The sequence below is a fragment of the Pocillopora verrucosa genome, chromosome 2, assembly GCF_036669915.1.
Source record: "Pocillopora verrucosa isolate sample1 chromosome 2, ASM3666991v2, whole genome shotgun sequence".
Lineage (NCBI taxonomy): Eukaryota > Metazoa > Cnidaria > Anthozoa > Scleractinia > Pocilloporidae > Pocillopora > Pocillopora verrucosa.
Genome location: NC_089313.1, coordinates 9,619,488 through 9,636,216, shown reverse-complemented (window position 1 = coordinate 9,636,216; position 16,729 = coordinate 9,619,488). Strand labels below are relative to the sequence as shown.

Below are 16,729 nucleotides of genomic sequence, written 5' to 3'. Positions count from 1 at the left end.
GTTGGTCGGGGGTACACGGTCCCTATTTTCCTAACAAGAGGTTTTTGGGGTTTACGTGTCCGGCTTTGGCGCATGTAGGACATTACTTGATGTATCTCTAATCCACTTTGTTGTAAACTCATTGTCACAATTAAAATATATCTTGGGCCTAGCTGACCAACGCGCCCATGCCTCAACCTTTGAGTGTGTTCGGTTGTGTAGTGAAGGCAAAATGTAAGAGTTCAAATAGCGTATCAAATATTATATAATAAGCTCAGTTATGCACGCATTCTGATTGGTTCTCACATATGATCTATTGGAGGACAGACGCATAGATGACGTCATCGTTAAACTTTTTTTAATTCTTTATTATATAAAACAAATAGATTCCAAGTTGCCGTGCGTCTGTTCAGTAATAGATCACAGAGGAAGTCAAAATGTGGTAAGAACATCAGTGACACACTCGGCTGCGCCTCGTGTGCCACTTTTTTGTTCTTACACATTTTGACGTCATCTGTGATCTATTACTGAACAGACGCACGGCAACTTGGAATCTATTTGTTAAACTGACGTCACGCAGCCTCAAACCCATAGGGTGACAGAAATGTCCATAATAATTCCTCATACATGACGTACTTAAGATTTTCAGTGGGGTAACCCATTCTGCTGACAAGGAGCCAAACTGACCGTGGGCTCGAGATTGCAGCGTGAGTCATAGTAATTAAAACCGCTTTAAGCGAGATTTCAGTCAGAAGGAGGCAATTTTTTGGTCGAGTTACCGTTATTTCGCGTATGTCATTGAAATTCAAGTAGTTAAAGATGGTAAGTAATCATTCTTTTCCGACAGATCGACATGACTTACTTTTTTTACAGTCGCAGTGTGTCTGATCTCTGGTCATTCGTGTCCTTTCGAGCTAAACAACGAACAAGTAGTATACTCGAACGCATGTTTGTGTACCACTCGCTTAAAAAAATCCGGTGCCTGTACCCGCAAAGCACGCACCATTTTACTATGATCCTCCCACACTTTGCGAACGTAATTCAGACTTTAACTTCCCAGGGTCATTTATGGCAAACATTTTATATGATACTTGGCAGCACTGGTGTGGTCTAAATTGAATTACGATGAAAAAACGCATCTTTAAACAACTTCATCATAATGGTATTATTATTATTATTATTGAATCTTTATTAAGTCATAAGATAAATAATCACATATCCTATGTTACAACATTAAAAGAAGGCATATATATAAATTACAGAGAAAATCAAGATAAAAATTGCATTGGTAAACTGCAGAATATTGTCTCTACTCGATGGCAGTACTTGTGCCTCTTGTCACCTATGTGAAACCTGGCCCTTCCTATGATCTTAATGTATCTGTGTAGTTTTCATTTTATACACATTTGATAGGTATTTTCAGCCAGTGTATTTACATTGGGTTAAAGAGCAAACAATCCTGATGTGAGACTTTTTATGAAGGTAGAGTCAAAATGGTAGGATCTTGGAACACTGATTAAGTCTATAGCAAGGGAAAGTTGAATAACATCATTGTGAAGTCTTAGTCATTCTCAGTGGTACAACAGAATGAACTTGAGACCAACAGTGATTTTGTTTCTTGATGGTTCAGCTGAATTTGTGATGGACAAATTCACAAACAATCACAAATTTATTTTTTATTGGCCTCAAAATTCAGAAGTATGAGAAGAGTCTGATGGATATGAAAACAAGAATCAAATACACAGCACTCATCTTTCATTACTACAGCTCTTTTGAAGATATCTTTGCTTTCTGTTCTTTTTGTGTTAAACTGTGTTTATTTCTTTACAGAAACCATTAATGTTACATGGGCATGAACGTTCCATCACTCAGATCAAATACAATAAGGATGGTGACTTGCTGTTTTCCTCTGCAAAAGACACAAAACCAAATGTCTGGTACTCATTAAATGGTGAAAGACTTGGCACGTACAATGGTCATGGTGGTGCTGTTTGGTGCATTGATGTTGATTGTATCCTTGGAAACTACATTAATGAACATTTTCAATAATGAGGAAATTTTAATTGTGCTCCCTTTTGGAAATACAAGCTGTCCTTGAGTACTTTCCTATTCCTATGGGTAGGGGTTTATGTCTGCATTCATGAACTTGAAGAAGTTCTCAGATGCTTATTTCCACTGACTACTTGCACAAACTGAGTAGAAGCAGGAAAAAAATGTGTATGTCAAGATCCTCACCATTGAGAATATAGGAATTGTCATTCTTGGGTTTTGCATCCACACTTAAGGGTAGATTTTGAGAGTGTCGCATATTTCAGTGAAGTGCTTGTGGCTATATTATGATAAACATGTGCTTTCAATAAGATTTGAAGTAGGTGGCTACCTTGGTAAAGCACCCACCAGAGAATAATGTGAAAAACAATAATTTTCTCCCATTAGCCCATTAGTTTCATTCAGTAGAGAATGGCTCCAAACAGTGTTTTCTGTGTTGATCTTTGGTAAGTGATCATTAAATGATTAGTCTCCTTTGTAATAATTGTTCAACTGATTGTTTATTTATAATCAAGATTCTTATTTGCTGACATGCATACCTGCTGTCTGAGTTTCACATAAAAAAAAAAATAAAAGGACATGTGGTTACCGCTTACTAAAATTTGAGTCAGTATGTTCTTGTAAATTCAATTCTTATTTTTCCTGGAAATGTGGTACACCGACAAGACAATATCATTGTTTTTACTCAGAATGTTTTTGTAATGGTAATAGTTGACTGAAAGAAATCTAAAAGATCTTGAATGATACAATTAGGTCTCACTTGTTGAGTTTGTTTGAACATTTCTTGTGATTGGAAATTTCTTTTTGTCACTTTTTTTTTATTGGGTAAAATTCAAGATATGTAACAGTGAATTCTACCAATTTCATTTCTTGGAAAAACCCTAGGATTATTCTTGTCTGCAGAATAGTTCATGTGAAGTTTGAAACAGTAATTGCCATGACAATTATTGCCAGCCTATCACAACTTACGCGGCCTCGATCCCAGCTCACTCTTGGAGTTTTTTCCCAGGGAAACAGGTCATTTTAAAATCGTCTGCATTTTACCCCTGGTCTGCAGTCTTCATTCTGCATTTTAACCCCAGTTTGCAGTTGTCTGCAGTCTTCGTTTTACACTGGCCACACTACTGATGGATTCAGCTGCTATGAATTTTTATGTAAGATAATTGAATTAAATCAATCAACCAATGAATTTTAGCTGTTCCCACAGCTCGTGTTTCATATCAGATTGAAAACAACTGTTGTATCCGCTTAGAACAAGGTCTTCTTGGATTTTCAAAGCAAATAAAGCTATTTTATATAAGGTTAGAAGCTAAGTATTCAATGGCTGTTCTTATTTCTCTATATAGCTAAGCTTAGGTTAATCATCTTTAAGCAAAGTTAACATCTGTGCAAAAAATTCCCAAATTTGATCTACATGTGCTATCAACAATTTTGATTTTCAAGTTTGTTTTCTAACTAGCAGTTGAGAAGAACTGCTGTTGTTTTATTTATCTAATAATTTATTGAGTTAAGTCCAGTGCAAAGTTGTTTGAAAATTATTTCAGGTAACAAACAATGTGTACTTCTACTTTGCGTGTGACTGACGTTTGTAGAACATGCAAAACATGCAGAAAAAGGAAAATGATTGTGAAAGAATAAATCTAAAAAAGGAAGACTGGAGAATTTAAAAAGTAAATGAAGTGAATACGCCATTACTAAGTTGACTATTATTTTCTATGTTATTGTTCTGTAAATTTGGCTTTGACATAGCAAAGTTTACCTGGCTATTCACAACAGAATACCTGCTGGAGCTCTGGCAGATGCTGGGTCTTATTGAAAGCACTGTATATAGTTGAACCCCACTAACTGATTCAGTCAACTTAACTTGAATCCCCCTCTAACTTGAACCCAGTCAAATGAAATCCCACACTGACTCTAACCCAGTTAACTCAAATCCCTAGCTAACTTGAACAAGATTGGATTTCCCTTTGGTTTCATCCCATTTCTCCAGTCATTTACCTTTAGCTAAGAGGAACTCCATTAAATTGCACTCTCTGTTAACTTGTTTTAGTTTTACTTTCCCCCAGCTCAAATTTACCTTGACAATTTGAACTTTTAAAAACATCAGTTCATAAGGGTCAAAGGGTTAAGCATCACTGATTGACATGTTCCATTCTTTATTTGCAACTGATACAAAGGCAATAACACTTTTTCAGATAGTAATACATTTAGCTTAAGTATCCAAACAGAACATTTTTCTTAGAAAACAAACTTGACGTATCAAAATTACTTTTGTGTGTGTGAGATTGGTTAAAAAAATGATTCCTCATATATTGTTAACAGAATGATCGAAATTCAACACTGATTCCAATAACTTGAACCTCCACTAACTTTTGTTCTTGAAATCCTTAACTCCTTGTTTTGCTATTGAAGGGGAAACAGGACATTTCATTTCTGGTTCAGCAGATAACAGCTTGAGATTTTGGGATTGTGAAACTGCCACAACATTATCCAAATATGAAACAAAAACTGCCGTGAGGGCATGTGGCTTCTCCTATTGTGGTCAGAAGATTATGATGACAACAGACAGACAGATGGGTCATGATTGTATCCTTATGTTGTATGATATTAGAGAAGGTGCGTACAGTATCAGCTAAATGAATTACAGCATGTCCTTGATTTAAAATTCCTGTAATATTTACATGTATGCTTGTTTGTTTGCAAATTTTTACTTTATTTTAGGCAAAGGGATCTTTGTTTCCTTATCTGAAAAATTGTGTGTAGAGTGACCTCTAACAAGGACTCACAACATTATTTTCTTATTAAATTTTACATTTCCTCATGAATTGTATTCTTAACTATTCAACATGCATCAAAAAAGAGAAAACAAAAAACCATAGACTCATGGCAACAGAAAGGAATTCACTTAATAAACAACATTGCACAAAGGATTGATAGCAAAATTTAAACAACCCCAATATTTCTTCTCATTGATTGGGTCATAGAGGTAGTTTTTAGACATCTCTGCTGGGTACAAGTTCTTTTTGCAGTAAAGGTGAGGAAAACATGTGAAAAGGGTGGGAGAAATGTGAAAAGGGTGAGAGAAACATGTGAAAAGGGTGAGAGAAACATGTGAAAAAGGTGGGAGAAACATGTGCAAAGGGTGAGAGAAACATGTGAAAAGGGTGAGAGAAACATGTGAAAAGGGTGAAAAACATGTGAAAAGGATGAGAGAAACATGTGAAAAGGGTGAGAGAAACATGTGAAAAGGGTGAGAGAAACATGTGCAAAGGGTGAGAGAAACATGTGAAAAGGGTGAGAGAAACATGTGAAAAGGGTGAGACAAACATGTGAAAAAGGTGAGAGAAACATGTGAAAAGGGTGAGAGAAACATGTGAAAAGGGTAAGAGAAACATGTGAAAAGGATGAGAGAAACATGTGAAAAAGGTGAGAGAAACATGTGAAAAGGAGGAGAGAAACATGTGAAAAGGATGAGAGAAACATGTGAAAAGGGTGAGAGAAACATGTGAAAAGGGTGAGACAAACATGTGAAAAAGGTGAGAGAAACATGTGAAAAGGGTGAGAGAAACATGTGAAAAGGGTGGGAGAAACATGTGCAAAGGGTGAGAGAAACATGTGAAAAGGGTGAGAGAAACATGTGAAAAGGGTGAGAGAAACATGTGAAAAGGGTGAGAGAAACATGTGAAAAAGGTGAGAGAAACATGTGAAAAGGGTGAAAAACATGTGAAAAGGATGAGAGAAACATGTGAAAAGGGTGAGAGAAACATGTGAAAAAGGTGGGAGAAATGTGAAAAGGGTGAGAGAAACATGTGAAAAGGGTGAGAGAAACATGTGAAAAAGGTGGGAGAAACATGTGCAAAGGGTGAGAGAAACATGTGAAAAGGGTGAGAGAAACATGTGAAAAGGGTGAGAGAAACATGTGAAAAGGGTGAGAGAAACATGTGAAAAAGGTGAGAGAAACATGTGAAAAGGGTGAAAAACATGTGAAAAGGATGAGAGAAACATGTGAAAAGGGTGAGAGAAACATGTGAAAAGGGTGAGAGAAACATGTGCAAAGGGTGAGAGAAACATGTGAAAAGGGTGAGAGAAACATGTGAAAAGGGTGAGACAAACATGTGAAAAAGGTGAGAGAAACATGTGAAAAGGGTGAGAGAAACATGTGAAAAGGGTAAGAGAAACATGTGAAAAGGATGAGAGAAACATGTGAAAAGGGTGAGAGAAACATGTGAAAAAGGTGGGAGAAATGTGAAAAGGGTGAGAAACATGTGAAAAGGGTGAAAAACATGTGAAAAGGATGAGAGAAACATGTGAAAAGGGTGAGAGAAACATGTGAAAAGGGTGAGAGAAACATGTGCAAAGGGTGAGAGAAACATGTGAAAAGGGTGAGAGAAACATGTGAAAAGGGTGAGACAAACATGTGAAAAAGGTGAGAGAAACATGTGAAAAGGGTGAGAGAAACATGTGAAAAGGGTAAGAGAAACATGTGAAAAGGATGAGAGAAACATGTGAAAAGGGTGAGAGAAACATGTGAAAAAGGTGGGAGAAATGTGAAAAGGGTGAGAGAAACATGTGAAAAGGGTGAGAGAAACATGTGAAAAAGGTGGGAGAAACATGTGCAAAGGGTGAGAGAAACATGTGAAAAGGGTGAGAGAAACATGTGAAAAGGGTGAGAGAAACATGTGAAAAGGGTGAGAGAAACATGTGAAAAAGGTGAGAGAAACATGTGAAAAGGGTGAAAAACATGTGAAAAGGATGAGAGAAACATGTGAAAAGGGTGAGAGAAACATGTGAAAAGGGTGAGAGAAACATGTGCAAAGGGTGAGAGAAACATGTGAAAAGGGTGAGAGAAACATGTGAAAAGGGTGAGACAAACATGTGAAAAAGGTGAGAGAAACATGTGAAAAGGGTGAGAGAAACATGTGAAAAGGGTAAGAGAAACATGTGAAAAGGATGAGAGAAACATGTGAAAAAGGTGAGAGAAACATGTGAAAAGGAGGAGAGAAACATGTGAAAAGGATGAGAGAAACGTGAAAAGGAGGAGAGAATCATGTGAAAAGGATGAGAGAAACATGTGAAAAGGGTGAGAGAAACATGTGAAAAGGGTGAGAGAAACATGTGAAAAGGATGAGAGAAACATGTGAAAAGGGTGAGAGAAACATGTGAAAAGGATGAGAGAAACATGTGAAAAGGGTGAGAGAAACATGTGAAAAGGATGAGAGAAACATGTGAAAAGGATGAGAGAAACATGTGAAAAGGATGAGAGAAACATGTGAAAAGGATGAGAGAAACAAGTGAAAAAGTGAGAGAAACATGTGAAAAAGGTGAGAGAAACATGTGAAAAGGGTGAGAGAAACATGTGAAAAAGGTGAGAGAAACATGTGAAAAAGGTGAGAGAAACATGTGAAAAAGGTGAGAGGAACATGTAAAAAAGGTGAGAGAAACAAGTGTAAAGGGTGAGAGAAACATGTGAAAAGGGTGAGAGAAACATGTGAAAAGGGTGAGAGAAACATGTGAAAAAGGTGAGAGAAACATGTGAAAAGGGTGGGAGTAACATGTGAAAAAGGTGAAAGAAACATGTGAAAAGGATGAAGGAGAAACAAGTGAAAAAGTGAGGGAAACATGTGAAAAGGGTGAGAGAAACATGTGAAAAGGGTGAGAGAAACATGTGAAAAAGGTGAGAGAATCATGTGAAAAGGTTGAGAGAAACATGTGAAAAGGGTGAGAGAAACATGTGAAAAGGATGAGAGAAACATGTGAAAAGGGTGAGAGAAACATGTGAAAAGGGTGAGAGAAACATGTGAAAAGGATGAGAGAAACATGTGAAAAAGGTGAGAGAAACATGTGAAAAGGGTGAGAGAAACATGTGAAAAGGGTAAGAGAAACATGTGAAAAGGATGAGAGAAACACGTGAAAAGGGTGAGAGAAACATGTGCAAAGGGTGAGAGAAACATGTGCAAAGGGTGAGAGAAACATGTGCAAAGGGTGAGAGAAACATGTGCAAAGGGTGAGAGAAACATGTGAAAAGGGTGAGAGAAACATGTGAAAAGGGTGAGAGAAACATGTGAAAAAGGTGAGAGAAACATGTGAAAAGGGTGAGAGAAACATGTGAAAAGGGTGAGAGAAACATGTGAAAAAGGTGAGAGGAACATGTAAAAAAGGTGAGAGAAACATGTGAAAAGGATGAGAGAAACATGTGAAAAGGGTGAGAGAAACATGTGAAAAGGGTGAGAGAAACATGTGAAAAGGGTGAGAGAAACATGTGAAAAGGGTGAGAGAAACATGTGAAAAGGGTGAGAGAAACATGTGAAAAGGGTGAGAGAAACATGTGAAAAGGGTGAGAGAAACATGTGAAAAGGGTGAGAGAAACATGTGAAAAGGGTGAGAGAAACATGTGAAAAGGGTGAGAGAAACATGTGCAAAGGGTGAGAGAAACATGTGAAAAAGGTGAGAGAAACATGTGAAAAGGGTGAGAGAAACATGTGAAAAGGGGGAGAGAAACATGTGAAAAGGGTGAGAGAAACATGTGAAAAGGGTGAGAGAAACATGTGCAAAGGGTGAGAGAAACATGTGAAAAGGGTGAGAGAAACATGTGAAAAAGGTGAGAGAAACATGTGCAAAGGGTGAGAGAAACATGTTGAAAGGGTTGGAGAAACATGTGAACTGGGTGGGAATGATAGAGGCTTAGCAAGCCAGACAAGATTGTTACATTTAAGTTATGTTCTATTGAGGTGTGAACCCTATAACTCCCAAGATCTGAATGTTAATTCTCGCCTTTAGCATCTACACATTTCCTTGTAAATTAGTTATGAGAATTTGGTGTTAGATCAAAATCACACCTTACTTGATAGGTTTGATTATTTTAATTACATAATATTATCTGCTGGGTTATGTATGGATATTGTTAGGGGAGAAGTCAGATGTTAATCTCTTGTGGGAGTTAAAGGTTAAGAGTAGGTAATGGATCTTAGTGACTGCATGTCATTTTGCACAGGATTACGGTATCAAAACTAATTGCGTTGTAAGCTTTTGCATGGACACTCTTTTCCATTCGTTTTTGCAAAAAGGTTCCAAGGACCCAGTTCTTAGTGTACCAGTGGATGGGCCTAAGGTAACTGCAGCTCTTTGGGGTCCATTGGACCAATACATTATCACAGGCCATGAAAATGGTGACCTTTGCCAGTGGGATACAAAGGTGAGAGAGTAATATGTTAATCTCAGTGCTTTCAATGAGAATTGAAGTAGGTAGCTACCTTGGTAAAGCACCCTTTGGATAATAGAATTGAAACAAAATTTCACTCTTGTTAGCCCGTTAGTTCCACTCAGAATAAACTTGCTTCAAACAGAGTTTTCTGCGTTGAACTTAGAGGATGATTATGAAATATTAGTCTCCTTTGAAACAATTGTTTAACTGATCGTCTATTTTTAACCAAAATCTTTCATCTGCTAACATGCAAACTTCACACAAAGAAGTCCTCTAGATGAATATAATTATGGTTGATGGTGACCCAAATTTGAGTCAGTATGTTGTTGTATTCTCAAAATTTTACTTTGCTGGAAATATGGTGCACGGCAAAATATATTTTTTTAAATTAAAACTTATTTATCATGGTAAAAGTCGCCTGAAAGAAATCTAAAAGATCTTGAATGATGTGTTTTACTTACTTTTAGCATAAAAGAATTCACAGAAAGATCCTTGGTTATCATCCAACATTGCACAGTACTAAACACTTTCCACTGGCCGTGTACAAAAAAGATACAAGATAATATCCAGTGTGCATCAAATTTCTGTATGCACATGTTTTCAAAGGTTGATGCTACGATCCAAACTTTTCTTCACCTGGCTAAGCCAGATTCTACTGTTTTCCATTCGTACATCCTTTTTTGACTCATTATTTCCTAAAGTATTTGCATTGTAACGCCATGATCTTTGTTTACAGAGTTTTCTTTTGATGCAATTGGAAACAAACCTCTCGGTCGCCTGCCTTAAAATGCTGAATGCATTTTAGATGTGATTGCAAGTTTTTTTGTGTGTTTTTGTTTGTTTTGTTTTTTTCCTTACTGGGTGAAATATGTAGCCGTGAATTTTATCAGTTTTATTTAGTGGAAAAAAACCCCAGGATTATTCTTGTCTGCAGAAGGGATGCATTACTGATGGATTAAATAAGACAATGTTTACATAAGATAATTTAATTAAATCAAGTGAAAAAATCATAGAGCCGCTAATTGCTTCGCAAAAAGTCATGAAAAGTCATCACTTATGTTCTGGCCAGTAACAATGAGAACAAGGTCTTCTTTGCCTTTCACAGCAAATGCAGCTTTTTTATAGTTGTTCTTTGTTTATCAAAAAAAAATCTATGTTAGCATGTAGAGTGGTCTGTTGCTCGCACTAATTAGATTGCCGCATAATGGTTTGTATCTCGGACCAATCAGATTGTTACATTAGGGTATATATCTCCCACCAATCATATCACAGCACTGGGATATCTTGCACCAATCACAGTATTTGGGTATTGTTTTCTTGTAAGTGATGTCATTGAATCAGGGGGCTGTGCACAAAGAATGACATTAAAAAGAAATTTTGGGCCCATCTGATAAGTGTAATGGTTACTCCCTTTTGCAACCATTATTTGGTCTAGTCACGCAACGCACTCTCTCTCCAACGGGGAATAGATGGCGATGCGTGACGAGACCAAACAATGGCTACGAAGGAGACAACAGTAGGTGTGGCACCAATGCATTTCATTTTTGCTCAGAAGTATTGAGAAAATAGAGACAACAAACCCCAAAATACACGTGTGAGTTCAGATGAATCAATTTCTTTTTTTTATTATTTCTCCTCAGGAAAAGAAATATGATATTTTCATCTGTTTGAAATTTATGCTCTTTTTCTGTTTCAAAAATGAGAACATTAGGTTCACAACATGTCCCATATAAACCCGCCCAGACAAAAAAAAAACTCTTGCATGCTACTTATGTGTTAAATGAAATGCAAAGTGTTCAATGGCTATTTTCATTTCTCTCTTCATAGCTAAGCCCTGGTTATGCGTTATGTGATTTTAAGTATGCCATTTTAACAATTTTGATTTTCAAGTTTGTTTTCTAACCAGCAGTTGAGAAGAACTGTTGTTGTTGTTTTATTTATCTAAAAGTATTTAATCAGAAAAAGAAAATTTAACAAAAAAAGACCACAAAATTAACCCTTTTTAGTATTTTCCCTTGAAAAATTTTTTTAAAAAGCCCCTGCTTATTTCTAAACACATTTATGATAACCTGTGTATTTATGACTTCTAAGGTTACCACTTTGAACCCACATCCTCATAAAAACTCCTATGATCCCTGCTTTATGCTCCAGTGGTATGACAACCAGTTTGGTAACCCCCCATTTTTCATACCTGGATAGCAATTAGCATATCAAGATAAGTATTTCTGCAGGGTTTTGGAAAAATATTTAGTACATTGTGGGAGCCATCATAAATTATGAACAATTTCTTTTTTGGACTGTTCACACAGAATTTTTCAAGACTCTTCTGGAGGATGAATCTTGATCAACTGATTCGTAATATTATAGGGTTTCTGATGCTGTAGTGTTGATATATGAATGAGTGAGTGACTTTAAAATAAAAACCATGAAAGTAACCTCAACATGGTCCAAATAATTGAGCATTCTTTGACACCACTTTCAAGAAAACAAATCAACGTTTGGATGCTACTATCTATGAAAGGATCTATGTTGTAACTTTATAAACCATTTTGAGCCACCTTTATTGGGTTTGCTCACCTACGAAGGTGAAAAGGTCTGTTTGTTACAACCCAGTGCTAAGTCCCACTCTAACTCCCATTGTTTTTTTTGTGGGATCATACCATATCCATGTGCAGTTTTTAAAAGGAAGCAGCAGTATTTACTCACTGATCTTTTTATTTTCAGACGGGAAATAAATTGTTAACTGTTCATGAACATACCAAACAAATCAATGATATACAGATGTACAAAGATCAAACCATGTTTGTTACAGCTTCAAAAGATCACACAGCCAAGGTATAGGTGCAAATTGTACTCTTCTTTTTGCTTTTTTTTCCTTTTTTTATGGAATGAAAAAAATCATTGAATTTACAACATCGCCTCAGGCCTGCTTTAGATTTCACAGAGGTAAGGTAAGGGAAGTGTTTAAAATAATATTGATATATTTTAACAATTCGAAGGAGGCTAGTCTTTGTTTGACATTATTACTGATAAAACCAAAAGTTGCATATGGCACAACAATCGGGCTACAGTGTATATGTATTTTTAATTACTCCGAATATTTACTTATCCATTCCCCATTTTGTTCCCTTGGTTAACTGTTAGTTAATGCTGAAGTTTTTCCTATACATCTCTGAACTTTTTCCTGCCTTCGTTTTATAGCTTTTTGACACAGATTCACTGCGACACATGAATACGTACAAGACAGAGAGACCAGTAAATTCTGCCTCGCTTTCCCCTATTAGAGAACACGTAAGTCCTTTTTTTTTTTTCTTTGAATTTGTGAAGGCCTAAGTTATGAGAAAGGTCTTCAATTTCAGCTTTTCGCTACCACTTTGGTAAGTTAACTTAGATGTTTCACTCAGTTTCTTTGCACCAAAAAGTTCCAGAACACCTTGTAAACGTGAGAGGTACAGAACGGGGTACAATGTATGAAAACATTCCTTGATACATGTATATGGTATTTGCTCTATTACATAGAAGTAACTTTCTTAACGTGCCAAAAATGCAGCTTAGCCATGCATAAGATCGCTGGGCATGTGCTATCGTTGTTGATCAATGCTATCGGTGTGCTTTAGCACCAACCGTTTCTGAGTTGTGGAGAAACTGAAATTCAAATGTATTTAACCTTTTCACTTTTCTTTTGCGCCATGAAATAGGAATTCAAACTCTCTTTTGCAACAAAATTTTTCTTTCGCCATTGAAAAAGAAAGAATGATCATCAATTTTTAACACTGGGTAAAAGATCAAGTGGATGAAATCCACATCAGTACATAGCAAGGTACTTCTGAGGTAAATCCGAGGGTTCTGATTGGTTGTTACTCGGTCCGTATTTTGCCGTACGGACCATTTCCATAAGCCGTGTATCTTTGGTCGCGAAAGCTGGCAAATTCAAAATAAACAGGTTTGGTCCGAGTGCCATATAATATACTTCCTAAGCTCGCTTGCCTGGGCCGCACTGGACAATATTGGCCCTTGGCCGCACTGTGCTCTGTCCGTACTGCCACGACTCGGGCCAAATTCTCCAGTACAGCCCTCATGCTCGGTTAATAAGAAATTCATATTGGACCGTCTAGACAGAATTCTTAAGTTAGTTTTGGCGGTCAGTGTGATGACGTGTTAACTTTTTAGTTTTGGGAAGAACCAATCTGTTTGTAAGAGTTTAAGCGTTGTACAAAACGCGTAGAATATTAATCTTCTCTTCAACGGCGCTCTACCTTAAGTCGCTTCAACTCTCAATACGCTCTCCGTGTGTTGCAATTCGCTGACAAGTTTTTGGAGGGCTCGTACGTCAAAGTGAAAAGCTGTTTGTCACATGGTTTGGTTTAACAAGAAGAATTATTTTTTAGCAGCAAGAATAACAAACCCTCGGCCCTAGTTCAATCCCTTCGCTAGAATTGTTTTTATTCCGGTTTAACGAAGGCATGATCGATAGACCTGTTTCAATGGAATAATTTCACAGCTGAGAGGCTCATCGACTATTTAAACCAACATGTGTTTGTCTTTCTTAACTTCCCTTCGCTTGTTACTGTTACGAAAATGAAATAGCAATCATCCGAAAGTAAGTGTTTGGTTTTTTTTCCGGAGTGTGAACTAAAGAGTCCCTGATTACCCTGTTTACCACTCGAGAACAAGAAAACAAAAGTTTGGCATTTTGTTTGATTAGCGCCTGTGTTTCCCTCGTATCTCTTCGTTAATTACTTACGCATTTTGCCATCAGGAAGAAGGGATTGCTTAAGCGTGCAAACTTCTAAAGTAGCGGAAGGATACACGCCAACTCTACTGTATTGAAACACACCTCTAAAAAGGTATCAAACCCTTATTGCGTAGTTGTACCCGAAAAACGCGTGACTATTCCTGTGTGTCGTAGGTGGTACTAGGAGGCGGCCAAGAGGCCATGGATGTGACCACAACTTCAACGAGAGTTGGTAAATTTGATGCAAGGTTCTTTCACACGGTTTTTGAAGAGGAAATTGGTAGAGTGAAAGGTCATTTTGGTCCCATTAACAGCACCGCTTTTCATCCAGACGGAAAAAGGTAAATACAGCAATAATTTCATTCTATTGAAGTGCGTATGACACGAAACATTTTTTTGCATTTTCTGGTTGATAGCTGTATTTAAAATGATAAATAATCGACCGTAGCGCCCAGCGAGTTCTCCTTGACCATTTTTTTGTAAATTGAAAGTACGATCTGGCGGCCAAAAAATGTCTCCATTAAGCGCGCGGCCAATACGATCATGTTACATTGCTGTGACGTAGAAAACTGTGAAGACACGTCAGCAATTATGGTGGAGAAAGGAGAAATCTAGAAGAGAAGATGAACGTATTGTGTGGCCGGAGCGCCAAATGATGTTGGCTACAAGAATAATACACATATACCGGGTATTTCTGTACACTACTTTCCAAAGGACGTAGCAGAATGGCCAAAATGGACGCGTCTCGATCGTCGATATCGGGGAAATTTTACCCTTCAATATCGTCTTATCATGCTCCGTACCGGCTTCGAAGACGCGTGTTACGAACACGTACCACTAGTCAAATCAGGGGAAGATAACCTAAGAATTCAGCCTAATGGAATGCTGATTAAGGGGCCTGTTTCCACACCGTAGACAATTGTTCAACATTCTTTTTCGGCTGACATTTCGCTGGCGAAGAATGGTGAGCCTCTTATTCTTGTTTATTTCACACACTTGAGATGTATTCATTCTCCTTGTCTGCGCACATGACTACATTTGCGCTTTTCTTATTGTATGAAAATCCTACCAATTGTGGTTTCCATCGTATTTTAATAACAAAAATACATCATTTGTGATGAAGTTCAAGTCTTTCCCGAGCTTTCCAGACTTATACACTGTTGCGTGAACAGTACGAAACCTCTGGCGGATACTAGCATAAACACAAGCTCGAAGGGGCTGTATATTCTCCTAACCTAGGTTTCCGGAAATCCATCCCACGAGCCATCAATTACCCCCTGCCCTCAAAAAACTAAGGGCCTGTTTACATGGAGGTAGGGGACCTCCATGTAAACCGCCTGTCCATATAATTTCTTATTTTATTTTGATCACGTTTACATGATAGGTGGGGTGACCTGCCTAGGCCAACCCCGGTCTGCCAGGTAGGGTAACCCTGTCAGGCGGGGTGACAATTCGCCTCATAAACGTGTCAAGGTGTGGTAACCCGCTTAGCCGGGGTCGCGTTCATGGCAAAAAGCTAAAAAGCGAAACATGTATGTCTTAAAACTTTGTACATTTCCTAGCCGTCTCACGGCAGAAATCACCAGAAACCGCAACGGACACACAAGGCATGTAAAATGTTCACATTTCAGAATATTTAGCGTTGTAAATAGACCATATTTGGTTTTCCAAACAATTCCGTATAACGTATTAAGTTAACGGTTCCTCGCGAAACCAAATACCGCGTAACGCAACGAGTGACGCTTTCATGAATAAATACATATGTGTCCGAGAATTAATCTTTCGTCTTTCTCGAGATGTGAGCTTGGGACGCCTTTGCTCAAACTCCTTAATTGCAAGCGCAACAACAACCTCAAGAAACCTCACCCCAGCACCCCGAGGTCGTAAGATTGTATGTAAACGCGTTTTATTTTTCGACCACGGTTAGGCGGGTTACCTCACCTACCTGGGGTCCCCCACCTCCATGTAAACAGGCCTTAAAAGTAGTAACAATAGCAATGTCATTGAGATAACAGCACTGAAACGAGGTAAATAAAGAAACACAAATTTTATTGAATTAGAAGGTCGCGAATCCAAGTGCCGTGTGAAAATCGAATCATACGAAATAATCATTTACATGTCAGTTATTTCCTTTGAGCGTAATGGGTCTTATGGCAATGCTTCACTTAAACTAAAAAAAGTTTTCTCTGTTAAAATCCCTATGGTGATGTTAGTTATTTCCTTTGGGCGGAATGGGTCTTATAGCAATGCTGCACTTGAACTAAAAAAGTTTTTCTCTATTAAAATCCCTATTTGAGATTAATTTGAATCAGAGGACTATAAACTCGCTCGTTTTCCGTTCGGTTTGGCCTGCTCGACGATCGCGACGACAGCCTCTGCTTTCGTTGTCTCTGAAGAAAGGAGCAACTTGCAGTGAAACTGCCCGATGACTTCTCGGTGAAAAATCATCGTGCCTCGTGATACAGCTGATTCTTTCGTCAAAAGTTAGCATTTGGTTTACGAAGGGAATTACTCTACAGCAACGAAACTCTAGAGCACTGACCCAGGAGAACCTTCGCCGCACATAGTGCAAAGGAATAAAATGTTACGGCAACAGAAACGAACGCAGCTACCCATTCTTAACATTGATTTCGCCATAGCAAACAAAACAAACGCAACAAACTAAATATTCAGTAACGGGAATTTATATATTTAATCTTGACCTGGACACCGCAGGCGAGAAACCGTCTTTCTCAGTCTTCGTCGGAATCTTCATTTGATGCGCG

General features: G+C 37.8%; 1 protein-coding gene across 1 annotated transcript in view; it reads left to right on the top strand.

Moving 5' to 3' along the window:
• The first annotated feature begins 671 nt into the window (after positions 1-671).
• The window catches only part of LOC131799554 (eukaryotic translation initiation factor 3 subunit I), a 17,328-nt gene continuing 1,270 nt past the window's right edge, over positions 672-16,729 (top strand). The window contains exons 1-7 of the mRNA XM_059117272.2: positions 672-801; positions 1,810-1,990; positions 4,441-4,644; positions 9,093-9,220; positions 11,954-12,064; positions 12,431-12,520; positions 14,139-14,305. Of these exons, the coding sequence (XP_058973255.1) occupies positions 799-801; positions 1,810-1,990; positions 4,441-4,644; positions 9,093-9,220; positions 11,954-12,064; positions 12,431-12,520; positions 14,139-14,305 (884 nt within the window). The 5' untranslated portion in view covers positions 672-798. The remainder of the gene's footprint in view (positions 802-1,809; positions 1,991-4,440; positions 4,645-9,092; positions 9,221-11,953; positions 12,065-12,430; positions 12,521-14,138; positions 14,306-16,729) is intronic.